General features: G+C 34.9%; 2 protein-coding genes across 5 annotated transcripts in view; one reads left to right on the top strand and one right to left on the bottom strand.

The window, feature by feature from the left end:
- Window positions 1–755: 755 nt before the first annotated feature.
- On the bottom strand, window positions 756–7,854 carry ido1 (indoleamine 2,3-dioxygenase 1). Of its 2 annotated transcripts, none has more exons than XM_058785095.1 (10): window positions 7,785–7,854; window positions 4,827–4,922; window positions 3,805–3,924; window positions 3,591–3,709; window positions 3,090–3,104; window positions 2,701–2,800; window positions 2,316–2,433; window positions 2,166–2,217; window positions 1,919–2,067; window positions 756–1,802 (listed from the first exon to the last, which is right to left on the bottom strand). In XM_058785095.1, the coding sequence occupies exons 2-10, from the start codon at window positions 4,890–4,892 to the stop codon at window positions 1,348–1,350; spliced, it is 1,194 nt and encodes a 397-aa protein (XP_058641078.1). In that variant the 5' UTR covers window positions 4,893–4,922; window positions 7,785–7,854; the 3' UTR covers window positions 756–1,347. The 2 variants fall into 2 exon arrangements, with proteins under 2 accessions (XP_058641078.1, XP_058641076.1); XM_058785093.1 differs by lacking the exon at window positions 7,785–7,854 and adding an exon at window positions 7,015–7,226.
- A 7,505-nt stretch (window positions 7,855–15,359) lies between these two features.
- The window catches only part of rhobtb2a (Rho related BTB domain containing 2a), a 37,795-nt gene continuing 35,152 nt past the window's right edge, over window positions 15,360–18,002 (top strand). For 2 of the 3 annotated variants that reach the window (XM_058785859.1, XM_058785858.1), the window contains exon 1: window positions 15,360–15,620. In XM_058785859.1, the coding sequence (XP_058641842.1) occupies window positions 15,559–15,620 (62 nt within the window). In that variant the 5' untranslated portion in view covers window positions 15,360–15,558. Of the gene's footprint in view, window positions 15,621–16,539; window positions 16,647–18,002 lie in introns of those variants that run through there. The other variant, XM_058785860.1, reaches the window with a different exon arrangement.

Below are 18,002 nucleotides of genomic sequence, written 5' to 3'. Positions count from 1 at the left end.
GTTAAAAGCGCTATATAAATAAAGGTGACTGACTGACTGGATGAATTCTGAAGTATATAGGGATATACTCTTTGCCCAGATTAAGTCAAATACAGCAAAGTTGATTGGCCAGCGCTTCATAGTACAAATGGATGATGACCTATAACATACAGCAAAAGCAACCCAAGAGTTTTTGAAGGTAAAAAAGTGGAAAATTCTGCAATGGCTGAGTCAATCTCCTGATCTCAACCCAATTGACCATGCATTTCACTTGCTGAAGACAAAACTAAAGGCAGAAAGACCCACAAACAAACAACAACTGAAGTCAGCTGCAGTAAAGGCCTGGCAAAGCATCACAAAGGAGGAAACCCAGTCTCTGGTGATGTGCACGAGTTCTAGACTTAAGGCAGTTATTGCTTAAAGCTTAAAGTCTGCACTTCAATTTCATCTTGATTGTTTAATTTTAATTTTATTCTGGTGGCATACAGAGCCAAAATGATGAAAATTTTGTCAGGGTCCAAATATATATGGTGAGTTTTAAGGGTAATGCCCCAGTGACAAGCTGTTGTACACCTAAAGGTACATTTTTAACACAGTTTTTGGTATTGTACAATTGCAAATGTGATATTGATTTTTATTAAACTGTTAATATTTTGTGATTTATGTATTAGACACAATAAAATATTGTCCAAGAATCCACTCCATTTCAATAAAGAATACTAACTCATTTATTTATTTATTTATTTATGAAACTATTTATTTATAGCACATAGCCTATTAGACATACACTTTCAAAAATGTACAGTGTACACAGTCTCAACTTTGTTATTGAATATCCTGCTTTATATTAATATACTGCATGTCAAATTTTGGAAGTAAGATAGGTTACAAACAATTTATGTTGACTTCAAATGAATTAAATTTAGATTTAACCTTGAATAACCCTTTAAATCAGGATTGTTTGTCACGTTATAAACATGCACACAGACCATAGACAACCTCTAATCTGAGGAGTTTGTGTTTTAATATGTTTTCAGAAGCCTTTGGTTTTGTGCTAGGGTTTAGCAATGAAACAACCAACATAGTTATATTTTGTTACATAGTGTCATATTTTGTGCATAAATTCTCCATGTGTTTCATATCTGGATTGTTTAATCAGAAACACAAATATTACCTCATTATGTGGTCAACTTGTTAAAGAGAGTTTGATTTAAGAACTTGCTAAAGTAAGTGAAGAGGGAGTCAGAATGGGAATGGGAACTACTGCTGTCTGTGTGTGTAATCTCACCCTAAATTATGTTATGACCTATAAAAACACTTTTACCGTAGTGCATGATTCACTTTGGTGATAATATTTTGGTGCTATTATCATTCTGTTGTGAGCTTAGATGCAGGCTTCTGTATTTCTGTCATCGATGGTTCTGGCAAAACTTGGTTTTCAATAGTACACTGTGAGATGGAAGTTTCTTTGGTTTCGTCACGCACTGTCTTCAGAAAGGTCATAATCCCTGACCCTCCAGTACCTCTTTCCTCCAGTGCTGTGGGTGCTGTTCTGATCACGTCCAGCTTTTCGGCCAAACCCTGTTTACTGGCACGGAGCTGTTTGGCACGGGAGGCTGGGATAGTGATGTAACGGGTGACAATGTTGATGTGGTAATTTCGAAAGTCCACCAAGCGAGCAACACACTGCTGAAATGTGTGTGTTAGATGCTCATCCGCTTTCTGGAGCACAAAGCTGCGCAGAGACGGGCGACTAGAGATGTTTTCAATGAATTGCTTATGAGAGGGCGGCATGTAGTCCCTCATTCTTCTCAGGAAGGCCCCTGTTTGGACAGTGTTGAGAGAGCAAAACAATAATTTTCATATAAAGACATGTCTTGATGCATCATGCAACCAGGAATGATCTAACCATGAGAACAATTACTGATGGTTCTCTTACCGCTGTTGCCTTCATGTTGGACTCCCAGCAGCTCATCAAAGCAGTGTAAGATACTACTCTGAGCGGCACTGCCTCCTGAAAACTCCATTGGCTTCTCCTGAACTCCCTCGTACACAAGACCTTCTGGCATTGATGGGTTATCTTTCCATCTAACACCCACATGCAGAAGGAGAGTAAACATTTTATAGATTCAGAAGAACTCTGAAGGAATCCAAAAAACAGCAGTGAAATCTACAATATGGCTTACCCAGATAGATAGATCCTCATAATGCCATAAAATATGGAAGGATCTACATATTCTGAAACAGTAAAGATTTATATTTTGCATGCAGTATTAAAACCACTTGAATGAATATACTAAAACAGCCAACTTCATCTGTTCTCCTGAAAGTATTACCATGCATTAGTTTAAGAGCCTGTTTCATGCTGACTATGGCCTGACTGACAACATCCAGAGCTTTGGTGACCATAGCAACATCATTATAATGGACGCCATTGATGACATCAAGGATAGACTGTGAAAAAAGAAACAGCTAGCAATACCATGGTACTGTAATGTTATCAGATGGTAATAGCACACTCTAAATGGTTTTCAAAGTTGCAAATAAAACAAAGATTATTGGAGTACAAGACAATGCTATTTTAGTCTTTCTACTTCAACATTTCATGTTTTAATCAAAGTGTTTAATTACTTTTTATTTGTCATTTGTATAATTCACTAGCAATTTCAGAGTTAGCTCAGTGCTCTGTCAGCGAATTGTGAATTCGTCAAGGTGTCAGACCTTCAGGCCGGGAACAGCTGCCAACTCCACCAGCAGTGTCACCAGAAAAAATCCTCTTACACTTTCCCCGCCAGGCAATGTCAACAACAACTCCAAGTTCCTTACAGGAAGCCAAAACAGTTACCATGAATGGCAGGTCAACACTTCAGAAGCACTAGCCACAAACTACATCAACATGTGAATTATTAATTCATTCATTCGTGTCATGTTATTCATTGTGGTGTCTAATTCTTGACCAAAATGTATCTGTAATTGCTGCAAAGATGATCTGAATTCCTATAGCTCATATTTACATATTACCCTCATAACATAATGAGATGGCTCCCTCTTCTGGTTCTACAAATAAATATCATTTAACACACTTTCTGTTAATAAAACAAAATACTTACTCCATGGAAAAAGGTCTGAATCCATGTCCAGTTGTGCATAAAAAAGAAATATAACAATACTGGTTAGTTTGCTTAACGATACGTGTCACATCTGAAATACCGGTATAGCTAATTTGTTTAAGTATAGGCTATGTTTTCTAAAAAAAATTTAGGCAAGTTTATGACATTTAGTTATTTTTGGAACACTTCAAGTTGATTTTTCGTTGAACAATTTTCCTTCTTGTTTATCTATCTATCTATCTATCTATCTATCTATCTATCTATCTATCTATCTATCTATCTATCTATCTATCTATCTATCTATCTATCTATCTATCTATCTATCTGAGACCTCTGGGAGCAAAGTTGAAACATATAATATCTAATATAATGAAACTGCCAAGCAGCTGCTATTGAGATGAACCGGAATGCCTACTGATAGCAGATATTGACCCTAATTAAATAAAACAGGGCAATATAACATTACTAAAAACACAATATTATATGGATCAGTGAGTTTACCCATCTGGATCTCTTTTCTTCCAGTTGGTGAGGACTGTGTCAGCGTGGATGAGAATCGGAGGCAGACCCAGTCTCTGAGACACCTCACAGAATGGCACCGACAGACTCCGTGGAAGCACCTGCAGGTTCATGACAAACATAAATAGTCAGTCAGTTCAGTTCTGTGCTTCAGTCCTGTTAGTAGTTTGGAATGCATATGAAATCATCGTTGTACTTTTACTGTTTCTCTCTCGCCCTCCTGCCATACGTAACCCATAGTCATCATGCTCAAAGCCAGATGGGCCAAACGCAGCTCACGATGTGTCCGCAACAAATGAGTCTCCAACAGAGGCATCTGAGATGGGATACAGAATACAAAACAATCACAGAATAATCATAACTGCATTATTAACCTTTTCAGACCCTGCATCCATTCTCACCATCACCATTTTCTGGTGTTTATTTCCTACTTGGTACCTCAAACATAAATAAATAATTAAATAATTAAATAAATTTTATATATATATTAGATCGGAAGTCAATCTGAGTGCAAAATACCAAACTGTAGCTTTTTTGTTTTAAAATAAATAAATAAATTCTTTAGAATTAAGCATGATGGCAGAAAAATATGGCAGAATTTGGTTTTGTTAAAATTATTTAAATGATACTTTGTTTTAAGTTAGTAAGTACACATTTGTCTTACACAGTTTAACTAGTTATCTGCTACCATCAATTAAATTAAAAATGAATAATTCTATCAATTACATTTCTTAAAAAATGAATTATGGATGATGCAATTGTTCAGAAACAATTAGAGATGACTTTAGAAATAACTGTAAAATTATTATAACTGTAATTAATTACATTTTAATTGTAATTATTCTAATTTATAAGTACAAAAGGATATTGTAAAAAAAAAAAAAAATCTTATTTTTGTGTAACTGGAACATAATTTGAGTTCGAAAGGGTTAAACAATGAAAACCCCATATACGCTTTGTAGTTCCTCTAATGAAAATTAAAAGAAAGAAAGGCTGATAGGAGAGGCAGAAAGGAAAATAAAAGTAAAAGTATACATTTATATGTTTAATGAAATTAATATATAACAATCTATAATAATGTATAACAATATATAACAATCTGTTTAGCACAAAACACTGAAGAATGGTTATATTCTGAATGGAAATGGAAAATGTTGATATGCTGCTCATTTCTCTTTGTCTGTGTAGGTAAAACACTTTCATTAAGAAAGCTCATACATCATGAATTCTGAGGCGCAAAGAATGGGAAGAGATGAGTTCTGGCACATTTCTGGCAATGTCCATCCAGGGCTTGTAGTACACCGGCAGGTCTGTCTGAAACACAATGTAGGTGTTTATAGTATGTGTCCATAACACAGTAATATGCAATGTAATATATATTTTGATAATTTTTCATTATATTTACTGTTCTGTCATGACAACTCTCTTAGAGAGTTTAGCATGGTAATATACATTACAATATTAATGTGTTTGGTCTTGGCAGAATAGATATGCTGCTGTGCGCATATAATTTACATGAAATAATCCCCATATATAACATACATGAAATTACCCAGTAGCAGATCTGTACAGGTGGAGCTGGGAAGTTGGAGGGTTTCTAAAGTGCGCTGCAACTTCTACAGCAAACACTAGCCAAGTGTTTGAAAGTTAAAGGTGGGGTATGTATTTTTTTCAAAAATGCTTTAGAAAACTGAATCGGGCCCGAGTATCAAAACAAACTTGTAGCCAATCAGCAGTAAGGGGCATGTCTACTCATGATGCGGGCGAGAGAGCGCTCAGTGCATAGGACAGACATTAGCCAAGCCGAGCGATGACAGAAAGCTAGAGATGGCGGATAAAAAAACAAAAGAGGAAAACATCTGCGGAACAAAAGAAGGCTGACACCGTGTCTACACCGGAAGCGACAGTTGATAGCTAAAGTCTGTCTGCACTGGACGCGACAAAGCGACCGTTGAAAATAATTTGAAATTTGTGTCAATACGTCATAAATAGAACGCAGCAGCAGTTTACTGTCGGATCCAGTGTAGACAGCATTATTAGTGATTATAATGAGTTCTATAGTATTTTGTCGCGCCATGCCGCCTGCATCCAGTGTAGACATGGTGTTACAATAAGGCAAGAAGTAGGACCCGTGTAAATATCAGATCAGCGCTGGAGAGAACTGAAGGAGCGGGAAGGCCCGTGATCAGACGCCGAGGTTGCTTTGTTTCTTCTCGATAGGTGAGTAACATTGGTTTTGCTTTGTTTCACAGAACTAATCGTTGCCTGGTTGCGAACGTATGTGTGGGGCGGAGCTATCAAAATAGGGGCGAGACCCTTTTGGGGCAGAGGCGTGTTTGTTTTGGTTATTTGAAATATCAACATTGGCTACCAGAAATCACTTACCCCACCTTCAAGCAGCAAGCTTATTGGCTTCTGATGCCTCGCCATGTGAATAATGATGTGATTATATCATATTGAATTAGATCCTATCAGCCTGCGCCATCTAGAGTTTCATGACAGAACTTTGTATAAGCAAATGTGCATTTGATATGAGGAAATCCTACACACACTGCATATTCAATTCATGTCAAATCATATCCAATAAATGTACTATATTTATGCTTTTTTTTCAGCCAAAGAGTTGAATACAACAGAGTACACAGTCCAAAGCTCATCTTGAGGTGGATTCTTAGATTTCCACCAATCATTGAAAGAGATACATAAACCCAGATACTAAATGTAAGCCAAAGTTAACAATTCACTACCTTGGAAGCTAAAAAAATTAACTGCACTTGCCATCAAATTTACACATAAGTCCTACTAATTTGGTCTAGATAGTTTTCTAAGATTACCATCTGTCTGCTTTCTTGGCTTCTGAATGTAAACTACTGAAATGATAAAATGGCACCTTTGGAGAACAAAGTTTTGTATTAACCTATTTACCATTAAAGCAAATAGATGAAGGTCACTTAGAAAGCAAACAGTGTTGAAGTCGAATGTGTCCTTATACAAACAATCAGGCTTACTGTATCTGAATATAATGACTGTATATAAATGCAAATGAATAGATTGTTAAATCCTTCTCACTAGCACGGTAATTTGGACACTCTCAGTGTGTTACAAATCTATAACAAGTAATGACAGAAACTGTAGCTTTACCTGAGAGTAATCAGTTGCTTCTTTTGTTATAAATTGCCGTTATTCTTACCATTTGAATGAGTTGGTAAGGAAACGGCCAATTTATATTGTGCATTGCATGAAATTAATATTAGTTGTATTATATTATATTAATAATATTGTAATAATATTGTACATTGCATAAAACACCAATACATTCTTATTACAAGGTGTAAAAAAACATAAAATCTATTTGTTTTTTTAAATAAACCTAACAAAATGGCATACAGTAAGTGTAATGACCTACCATGGGCTCAGGAAGAATAAACCCATAATCCTCGGAAATGTGAAACTGTTCCAGAGACAAAGGTGTCTCTGTATTTTTCACTTTAGTGGCCATCATTTTCAGTACAATACTAGTGACTGACTAGCATATACCACTGTCACCACTCTATAGATAAAAGTGAAATGAACCTTATCTGTCAAGCAACAAAACTCTCTCTCTCTCTCTCTCTCTCTCTCTCTCTCTTTCTGTGTATTTATGTTCTACCGTTAATAATGACCTTTCCTCACTTCCCCTATCAGAAATCATATGAGTATGCATGTGTAAAAACCACAGACGCACTACAGCAACAGTTGGCTTAACCTGCAAAACAGAGGTAATTCTGGAATTGCGTTGTGTCATCTCAAGCTAAAGTCATTTTAATATATGATTTAGAATTTAGAATTTATTTATTTAACAGGGACAGTGCTCAATCAACAGTAAAATACTGTAAATAAGCCAGAGTTAGCCCCAATGGCCAATTTTCATCTGTTGCCCCCTGCCAGATTTTAAAAAGGCAACCTAAAAATCTAAAATACAGTAAATTATCACACAAACATAAAATAACATTTACAATTACATACAATAACACTAAGGATAACAATGCCAATATCATAAAGAGAAAGAGAGAAAAAAATACACATGATTACAAATATGAAAATTCTTTAATTTATATTTAAATGTTGAATAATTTGTACTACACCGTAATTGGTAGAGTATTCCAATACTTAATGGCTCTACTTGAAAAGACTGACCGTTCAAATGTTGTACGCCTAAACTGTTCAGCACAGTGTCCTCTAGTCGTTGCTCTTGTTACTCTGCCATTATTATCCTTCTGCGTTATAAACTGGCATAGTGGGGGAGGTGCATAACCATTTAAAATCTTAAAAATCAAGTAACCATCAACCAAATGTTTAATATTATCAAAACTCAATAAATTATGTTTTTTGAACTATATTGCAATATTGATAACTATTAGTCTTCTGATCAAATATTTTAAGCGCCTGTTTGTAAAGAGATTCAGTTGGTTTTAAAACTGTTGTGCTTGCTAGTAAACTAGTAAAACAATATGTAATATGAGAAAAAAATCATAGAGTGCAAAAGTTTTTGAAAAGTTTTACTGCTTCTATTGTTAAGGATGGCCTTATATGCCTAAAGTTAGCCAAATTAAATGTAATTATTTTGGCTACCTTTCTGGCATGCTTTTGAAATGTCAGTTGGGAGTCTAAAATTACGACCAGAAACAACCTTGAGGTTTTCTCCTTTAACAAATACATCAGGATGAGGAATCACTGTCGGTTTTTGTGAGAAATATATACAAACAGTTTTGCTTATATTCAAATGTAATTATGAGTTACTCAGCCAATCTGAAACATGGACCAATACCTCAGTTAGAATGTTTGCTGCTTGTTGTTTTTTTTAGCATGCACATATAAAACTATGCCATCAGCATACATTTGAATACTAGCAGTTGAACAGACTAGCGGCAAGTCATTAATATACAAACTTAACAGGATATAGGGCCCAGAATTGATCCTTGAGGAACTCCAATATTACAATTTCAGTACATTGATTGACTATTACCAAGACGCACACTTTGCCTCCGATTTGCTAAATAATAAGTCATTCATTTCATAGCTTCAACAGAAAAATGTAAAAGTGTGAGCTTTGAAAGAAGTACCTCATGGTTCACAGTGTCGAACGGCTTCTTTAGATCCAAAAACACTGCTCCTATTACTCCACCACCATCAAGTTTATATTTCATGTTCTCAAGAAGATAACAATTAGCAGTTTCAGTTGAACGATTAGAGCGAAATCAAAATTACACTGAATGCAAAGGGGTATGTCCCTCATTCAGTAAAAAAAAAAAGTAATCAGCTGTTTTGCTATCTGGGGTGCTGCTGTGTGGGGTCAGAAACTTTGTATTAATTTTCAGGCTTTCAAGATCTAGATGATCAAGGTCTTTAAAAGATGGTTCTGGTCTACCTTGCCATTCAAGTGGACCATTGCATGGTTTTGCGGCATACCTGTTGAATCCACGGTCCTTATTTTAGGTTGTGGGCTGATTCCTTGGAGCCCCCTCTTGATTTCTGAGTTGTGGAAGTTCCAATCAAGGTCAACCTCATACAGGTGGGCAAGTTGCACCTGACTGCACCTGCTTCCCAATTGGGCTCCGGCTCCGGCACTAGCCACACTGGAAGCAGAATTGGAGAGATGACGCTGCTTGTCCACAGGGGATGGTGCCGGAGCTGGAGCCCAATTGGGAACCGGATTGTGCTTTTCCACTCAAAAAATTCCAAGGGCCGGTGCCCACATCCTAGTTCCGAACCTACATGTTGAACATACATTTCGACATGTAGGCTTATTTTAAAATAGACTAATATGTAGGGTACAACGGGACTAAAGGCCCCCCTTAAGAAAAATGTGCTATTCACTGTGCCTAAAATGTATAATTGCAAAAAAAATATATAGCCTACGTTGTATTGAACATTAATGGAGCAACAGATTTTGTGTGAAAATAAATCATTTCAGTTGTTTATTTTGTTTAAAAATCTTATAAATGCATGAGGTGGCAAGGGGGGCCTTTTACCCCCCACACGGGGTAAAAGGCCCAGTATGTGGTAAAAGGCAACGGTATTGATACAAATACTTCAGCTAAAATAATGTTTTTTAAAATAATGTTTAAGTTAATATTTATTCAGAGCAATCATTTTAGTAAAGTTTGTACTATTTTCTGCTTATTTTGAAAAATAAAATAATTTTTTGTTAAATAAATATACTGTCATTAAAATATGTTAATATAAAAATATATTTTAAAATACAGAAACAAAATAATTTTAATAAGTAAAGATTCTGAAAGTATTGAAGGAGATCCAATAATAATTGAATCTATATTTACAGTAATAACAACAAATGATATTTTATTATATGATATGATTAATATCATGTTTTTTAAATATGATGGTTTCATTCTAAACATGGTGATTATCTCTAATATGGACACCCAACATAATATATGATTTACCATCTGAATCTAACCATGTCATGTCAACAAATGGAAAAGTCAGCGATCTGTTAATTATCATGTTAATTACTGTGCACCTTTAGCCCCAACAGCAGAGGCGCTTTTTACCCCAAATACCATCCATTTAGGTAACACTTTAGAATAGGGAACACTTATTCGTTATTAACTACAACTTTTCCCTCAATAAATTCCTAATTTGCTACTTATTAATAGTTAGTAAGGTAGTTGTTAAGTTTAGGTATTGGGTAGGATTAGGGATGTAGAATAAGGTCATGTAGAATAAGGCATTAATATGTGCTTAATTACTACTAATAAATGGCTAATATTCTAGTAATGTGCATGCTAATAAGAAATTAGTTAAGAGACCCTAAAATAAAGTGTTACCAACCTTTGTCTCAAAATATATGCATTAATTTTAGCGATTCTCATTTGCTACTTAAATCTACAACATTTAAAAAAACATAAAATATTGGTAACACTTTATAATAACTGCACACTATGAATCAATAGTTAAGCATTAGTAAATAGTCAATTAATCCTTTATAAAGCATTGTTCCAAAATTAATAGGCATTAGTAAGCAGTTTATAAATACAGCTATAAATGTTTTGTTATTGAGCATATCCATAATGTTTAATAATTGTATTTTCATACTTTATTAATGTTCAATTTATAATTTTTTGATATTACGTTAATTACAAACCAGTTATTTAGGAGTTGTCAGTGGTTCATAAGATCATTTTAGAAAGTGTAAGTAAATGATTAATAAACTATTTAAATGGACATTTATAAATCATATTATTTAGACACGATAATAGTTGCTCAGTGTGTTAATAAATGCTTTATTAACACATATTCCTGCTGTAATTCATGATTAAGTCAGGTAGTTATAAAACATTTAGTAGTTGCCAGCCATCCATTTTTGTGAGCTCATCTAAAGTGAGGACTATTTATACCTTGTAAAGCATTTACAAAGCAGATTTAAAGGCTCATTTATCTTCCAAACAGAAAAGTTAAACAAACACAACACAGAGGGATACAGAACACAGAAATATTTTTTCAAAATGCAAAAAAATGATACTGTACAACTGTACACTTGATAAAAAATGAAAAATAAACCTCTGCAATTTCATAGAAAAAATAAATAAATAAAAATTCAAGTGTACAGTTGTACAGTTTCATATTTTTTTTTTTTTTTTTTTGCATCTTGAAATAAATATTTCTGAGTTCTGTCTCCCACTGTGTTGTGTTTGTTTATTTTTTTGGTAAAACTTTATTTTAGGGTCTCTTAACTAGTTGCCTATTAGCATGCATATCACTAGAATATTAGCCATTTATTAGTAGTAATTAAGCACATATTAATGCCTTATTCTACATGACCTTATTCTACATCCCTAATCCTACCCAATACCTAAACTTAACAACTACCTTACTAACTATTAATAAGCAGCAAATTAGGAATTTATTGAGGGAACAGTCATAGTTAATAGTGAATAAGTGTTCCCTAATCTAAAGTGTTACCATTTTTTTCTGTTAGGAAGATAACTGAGCCTTTAAATCTCCTTTGTAATAGATATGCTTATAAATCAAGAACAAGACATTTATAGCTGTATTTATAAACTGCTTACTAATGACTATTAATGTTGGGACAATGCTTTATAAAGGATGAACTGACTATTTATGCTTATCTAATGATTCATAGCGTGCAGTTATTATAAAGTGTTACCAAAATATTAGATCAAGTAAGCACAGAATCAACTTTACGCTGCTGCACACGATCGCATCGAAGATTGGATAAATATACATGGGCATCTTGAAAAGCGAATGTTTTGGAAAGTGCTAAGCCATGTTTTTGTGCCATCTAGTGGTTTAGATGAAAATAATATCAAAGGCGGCTTTTACCCCGGGGCACCTTTAGCCCCGTTGTACCCTATATGGTGTAAATATTTGGTAACTCTTTATTTCGATAGTACACTTTAGACATTCTACTAACAGTAAGTAACTTTGCAACTACATGTCAACTAGCAGTCATTAGAGTATTAGTAGACTGCTTGCTTAATATCTTCTAACACTTTATTTTGATGGGTCCACAACATACAACATACTGACTGTGAGAAACTTTGCAAGTATATGTCAACTTGTTCTACTAACCCTAAACCTACCGTAACAGTCTACTCTGAGAGTTAGTAGACATGTAATTGCAAATTAATGAGAATTAGTTGACATGTAGTTGACATGTAGTTACAAAGTTACTTATAGTTAGTAGAATGTCTAAAGTGGACTATCAAAATAAAGTGTAACCACACTTTTTAATGTTGTGTATGAACTATATTTATTTTTACTTGTACTGTACATGTTAAAGAAATGAAAAATAATAATAAAAATAAAACTGTAATACTAAACTGTATAGCCACTAGATGTCTGCACAGCCTTTTATATAAATGTGTATATATACGGGCTGTAACATCTAGATGGTGAAACAAGACACAATTTTTAATAGTTTCAAATAATTTTTACTATAGTTTTTATTAGTTTTAATTTTAAAGTCATAGTTAAATAAAAGTACTTAGATATTGTTTTTTTATTATTATTGTTTTTTTTTTTACTTTATTTACATATGTAACTTGAAGTAATCCAAAAGTAATCAGATTACATGACTTTTATATTGCAGTACTTGGATTACGTTACTGAATACTTTTTTAATGAAGTAATTTGTAACAGTAACAGAATACATTTTAAAAGTAACCCTCCCAACCCTGGACGTCAGTAGGTGGAGTTTCCACTACAGACCACAATTTGAAAGGTGCCATTTTTAAAAGCTGTTGGAGTTTATGTAAATTAACAACATTGAAAACAATTAAATATGTCAGTTCAGCAGTGGTCGGCAGTAGAGATTAACCCGCTCCGTACGCAAGAGATAACAATCAATTCTAGTCACATGTTGGTGACATAGAGGGTTCTGTTCCCTGCCAGTGGAAATGCGAGCCAGTTCTGAATGAGTGCCACCCTTGGCCGAGCACTGGCTCCACCTCCAGCACCAGCCCCAATGGAAAAGTGGTAAAAGGGTCAGTATCTGTACTGTGGTGGTCATATCTTAGCCCCCATACTCTCCTGCCTGTTCAGTGCATATTGACTCCGAAACATATAGGGAAATTCCATGCTAAGTGGGCAATCAAGAATGGCATGCCCATTCAAGTCCTCAGCACCCATTCCCTTAATGGTTGTGAGCTGGCCACCATCATTGCATCACAGCTCTGGGGAATTTCCTTATCAGGCAACCACAGGGAGGACCTAGTGTTCATGCTGTCTGACTTCATAGTCCTGGATCATAGTCTTGCTCCCTCTCCTGTCAGTCTCTGTTTTACAGGAGGAGGTTGCGGATTTGTCCAGAGTCCCAGCAGTGTACCACAATCTGTGGTTGGTCTTGAGCCATCTCCAACTCCAAAACTGACCATATGACTGTGCCATTGATCTCCTCCCAAGCACTTCTCTGCATCAAGGGCATTTCTATTCCTTGTCCGCTTTCAAACAAATGGCTGTGGAGAAGTATTTGTCTCTAGTCTCTGGGAGTCAGCATCATCCATCACTCATTGTCTCCAGCTTGGGCAGGGTTCCTCTTCATGAAAAAGAAGGATGGATCTGTGTGTCCCAGCATTGAATATAGGGGGCTGAATGACATAATCATTAAAGGGGACACAACACACGCAGTTTCTGCCAATCTCATGTAATTTTGAGTACCTATAAAGTAGCATTGCATCCTTCATATCTCCAAAAGAGTCATTACTTTTATCAGATTTATAAAATACAGATACAGCTATACCGCTTTTCTTGACAATTCACTTAATTATTATTATTTTTTTTTAATTATTATTTACTTAATAATTTTAAGGCAACAGGTTTCCTCAATTTTTTTACGTTGTCAACTTATCACTTTTTACAGTGTACGCATATGTCCTACATCATCCGCCGGGACGGATTCCATGTACGACAGTTAGTGGAAGTGAGAGAAAAGTGTTTATAACATTTTAAATATGGATATTTATCTTACAAAAACGCATTGAATCGCTACAGGAGACCTTTATTCACCCCCCGGAGCTGTGTGAGGCACGTTTTATTATGGATGGATGCACTTTATTATGACTACTTTTAGACTGTTGAAAAAAACATCCACCCACTACCATTATAAAACTTGGAAGAGCAAGGACAATTTTCGACTGGATTTGTCTGAAAGAAGAAAGTCATATACACCTAGAATGCATTGAGGGTGAGTAAAACATGGGCTAATTTTAATTTTTGGGTGAACTAACCCTTTAAGTCAAAAGTTAGATTAAGTTTTAAGTCCCAGGCAAACTGTTTTATAAAGGTATTTTTTAAACATAATTTCTGACATAATTGAATTACTTGCAGAATATGTCTGTTTATGCTCAGTTTTGCAAATTGTTCCAAATAAAGCCACAGCAAAACCACTGAATTAATTATTGACTGACTCATGATATGCTGCCACACACTGGCGGTTTTAGTTTCATATTTCATTTCATTTTTTCCCATGCATACACAAAATGTGTCACATTTGCTTTGCATTGCAAAGATGTATTTTGTTGATTCTGATTTCAGTGATTCGTAAGAGCCTAATATGCACTGCACTTGTTAAGTCATGACGTATCCAATACGTATCTAAATCCGAGCCTCTTCTCTGTTTAAAAAAAGAATACCATCTCAACAGCCGTTTTATTATTTATGAAACCATTTATTTAACACTATTCATGTATAGCACAAACAATTCACGTTGACTTCAGGTGACTTAAATTTAGATTTAACCTTGAATAACCCTTTAAATCAGGATTGTTTGTCATGTTATAAATATGCACACACAGACAGCCTATAATCTCAGAAGTGCTTGTTTTAACATGTTTTCAGAAGCATGGTGTTGGGGGTTAACAACGAAACAACCGACATAGTAATATTTTGTTACTGTATCATATATTGTGCCTAAATTCTCCATGTTCTCCATGTATCAAATCTAGATTATTTAATCAGGTGGTGCTTACTTTTAAACCCAGATTAGGCCCTTAGATTTAGTCTTTAAAAAAATCAGAGGAAACACAAACATTACCTCATTATCCAGGGGTCACATTGTTAAAGAGAGATTGAATCAAGTGAAGAGGGAGTCTGTGTGTGTGTGTGTGTGTGTGTGTGTGTGTGTGTTTGTGTTAGACAGTGAATGGGAAGAGCTGCTGTATCTGTCTGTGTGCAGTGAATGGGCAGAGCTGTGTTGCTGTGCCTGTGTTGTACAGTTCGTACGGTAACTGAGGAAACATCAAGAGCAGCCCGGCCTCGCTGCCTGACAGCCCCAGCCTAAAGTCAACGATTCATCCGATGGCGTTTGAGAAACGAAGAGCAATTCCTCTCGTAGGCGGTTTGATTGGTGGCAGCGATTCCAAGCCGTGTTTCCTTGATTCGAAAATGAAGTTTAGCTCCAGCTTTCCTCAGTCTTCAGCCACAGCCGATGCATTTCTTCTGTCGCTTCCCTATATCGGCCGAGCCGATGCAGCACTTCCCTGTGATGCGGTAAGAGCAGCCGCAGCCTCTGTGCGTCTCTCTCTATTTACTTACTGGTTTATGAGGACATTAAGTGGCTGTTATTTATTAAGACGACACTTCAAGTGTCATTTCTCAAGGAGACTTCCGCGGTTACATAATAGCGTGTAGTAAGGCAAAGGCGGTGAATGAACACAATTTATTTCATTCAGAAAATGCGGCTAGACAACGGTTAAGATCCAATCGATGCTGCTGTAGGCTAATGTTTTCTTCTTGTGAGAGTTATCAGAAATAAATCTCGTTTTACTTGGCAGATAGGCTACATAAGCTACTGCTGTAGTGTTTTCTGTGACTGCAAACGGGATGGGCAACATCATCCTTCAGTAGCTATCATTAGACTGTCCGAAAAAAATTGTCAGTGTCAGTGGTTTTAGTTGATTTGTCCATTACACATACACATTTAACCTGCTTTTTAACTGAAATATGTAAAATAAATAATATTAGGCTACTTTGTTTGAGTCAATTTAAATATTTCGTTTTATTATTTTATTTATTTTATTTTAGTAGCCTACATTTATATATTTTATTTGTAATATTTTTAAGATATTTTAATAATATCTAATAATTTTAGCCTAAATAATAAATTATGAAATAAAATTAGTGAATAAATAAATAAATAAATAGATCTTTAAGTGACCACCCTCTGGAAGTTTGACCTTATTATCTTTACTAGCAAATATCGTAAATCATTAGGTAACATCGTGGTAGCTACTTTATATCTTGAAAGACGTAACGCTTCAGATTGTGCTCTAGTTTTGAGTGAGATGGATAGTTTTCATCAGTCATCGGACGGAGTTTAAGATGCTGCTGCTTAATTTGACTCTTTTAGCCATTTAGGATCAGAATATTGGAATAACACTACGATTATAATATTGGAATAACACTGCATTAATATCAGAAGCTCGTGGTACATTAGTAGAGGAGGAGTAAATTTCGTTTCCTTGGAAACCAAAGACGGTGCTGCTATAAGAGCCACCTCCATTTTCAACACACGAGGTAATAATACACCAGAATCTGTTACATAACTATTATTCGTATTCAATTGAATACTTCTTAATGTAGGCTCTTTCCGAGCGACATGGTCTAGAGCTGAGAATGCTTATGCCTGCACATTTATGTACGACGATTGCGATGGTGTATTTACAGAATTGAAGGTGAAGTAGTGGATTTTTGATAATGCGCTCGTGATCGAGTCAATATTTCTGTCACGTGAGTGTGTATCAACTTGATAACTTTATCAGTTAACACTGAGTGACGGAACTGTTGATGGACTAATGCATCCATATTGATTAAATATGGCATATATAGCTACCTACGTTTATGACCATTAGCTATCTGATAATGTGTGGAGCTTAAGCATCAAAACATTAAAAGTTTAATACTGCTTGATTTTATTTTATTTTATTCTCCGTACATTAGAATGTGTCTTGTTTATTTGCATTCTTTCTGAGCATAAATAATGACTATCATACATTTTCACCATGATCTACTACAGCCTCTAATATGTAGGCGAATTCAGCTAAACAATACTTCAAACAATCTTGTCAGGCATATTTAGAACTTGATTTAATTAAATCATTAGATATAATTAGACTCTATGTAAAGATCATAGTGCAGGCTCCCAAATCTAATTAAATGGCATTTTAAATCTTTACCAATCTTTGCTAATATCCTTCAAACCAGGTTTTGCACATTTGTCACCAATAAGTTTTTAATCATTTAAATAAAATTTAGTATGATCACTTTTTATTTTATATAATTTAATAAGTACGGGTCAGAATAGCCCACGTATGATGTTTTAATTTTTAATGAAAACCTAAGAGCGATGTTCATTTTTCATAAATATATCTGTTATGATGAATAACAATGGAATATTATTTCACCCATATTTTAATATTATTATTATTAATAGTAATTGGTTTGGAAACACATGGTGATGACTAAATGATGACAGATTTTTTTATTTTTGGATGGACTATCCTTTTAAGATTTCTGCTTTGAGTGGAGTTGTGTAATGAGTGACGCACTATACACTTTATGCAGTATTTATTCAACCATCTACGAATTATATAATGATATTTTGTCATCCAACGTCAGAGTCTGATAGCCCGCCCCTCCAGTATGTAATTTCTTGTGCACTTTTTATTTTCTGAATTTTTAGTGTAAACCATAGGGTGTGAACACTACTCTCACTATTTATACTAAAAATGACACAGAACAGGCATATTGGGACGCACCTTATACACTACTAGTTTAATGGAACACATCTGTTACAGGATGAATTCAGGAAAAAAAAAAAAAAAAAAACCTACAACAACAATGGCAACATCTCATCCCAGCTGCACTTTATCA

Source organism: Onychostoma macrolepis, chromosome 08 (genome assembly GCF_012432095.1).
Source record: "Onychostoma macrolepis isolate SWU-2019 chromosome 08, ASM1243209v1, whole genome shotgun sequence".
NCBI classification, from domain to species: domain Eukaryota; kingdom Metazoa; phylum Chordata; class Actinopteri; order Cypriniformes; family Cyprinidae; genus Onychostoma; species Onychostoma macrolepis.
This window is presented reverse-complemented; position numbering and strand designations above follow the sequence as displayed.

Bases quoted from the DNA above. Each gene is read 5' to 3' on its own strand.
- ido1 (XM_058785093.1), bottom strand. From the start codon at position 7,110: ATGATGGCCACTAAAGTGAAAAATACAGAGACACCTTTGTCTCTGGAA. The intron at 3,925-4,826 runs GTATGAGCTTTC...ATCCCATCTCAG, and splicing joins TGCGCCTCAGAATTCATGAT to ATGCCTCTGTTGGAGACTCA. The intron at 2,434-2,700 runs GTCTGACACCTT...CTTTTTTCACAG, and splicing joins CAGCTGTTCCCGGCCTGAAG to TCTATCCTTGATGTCATCAA.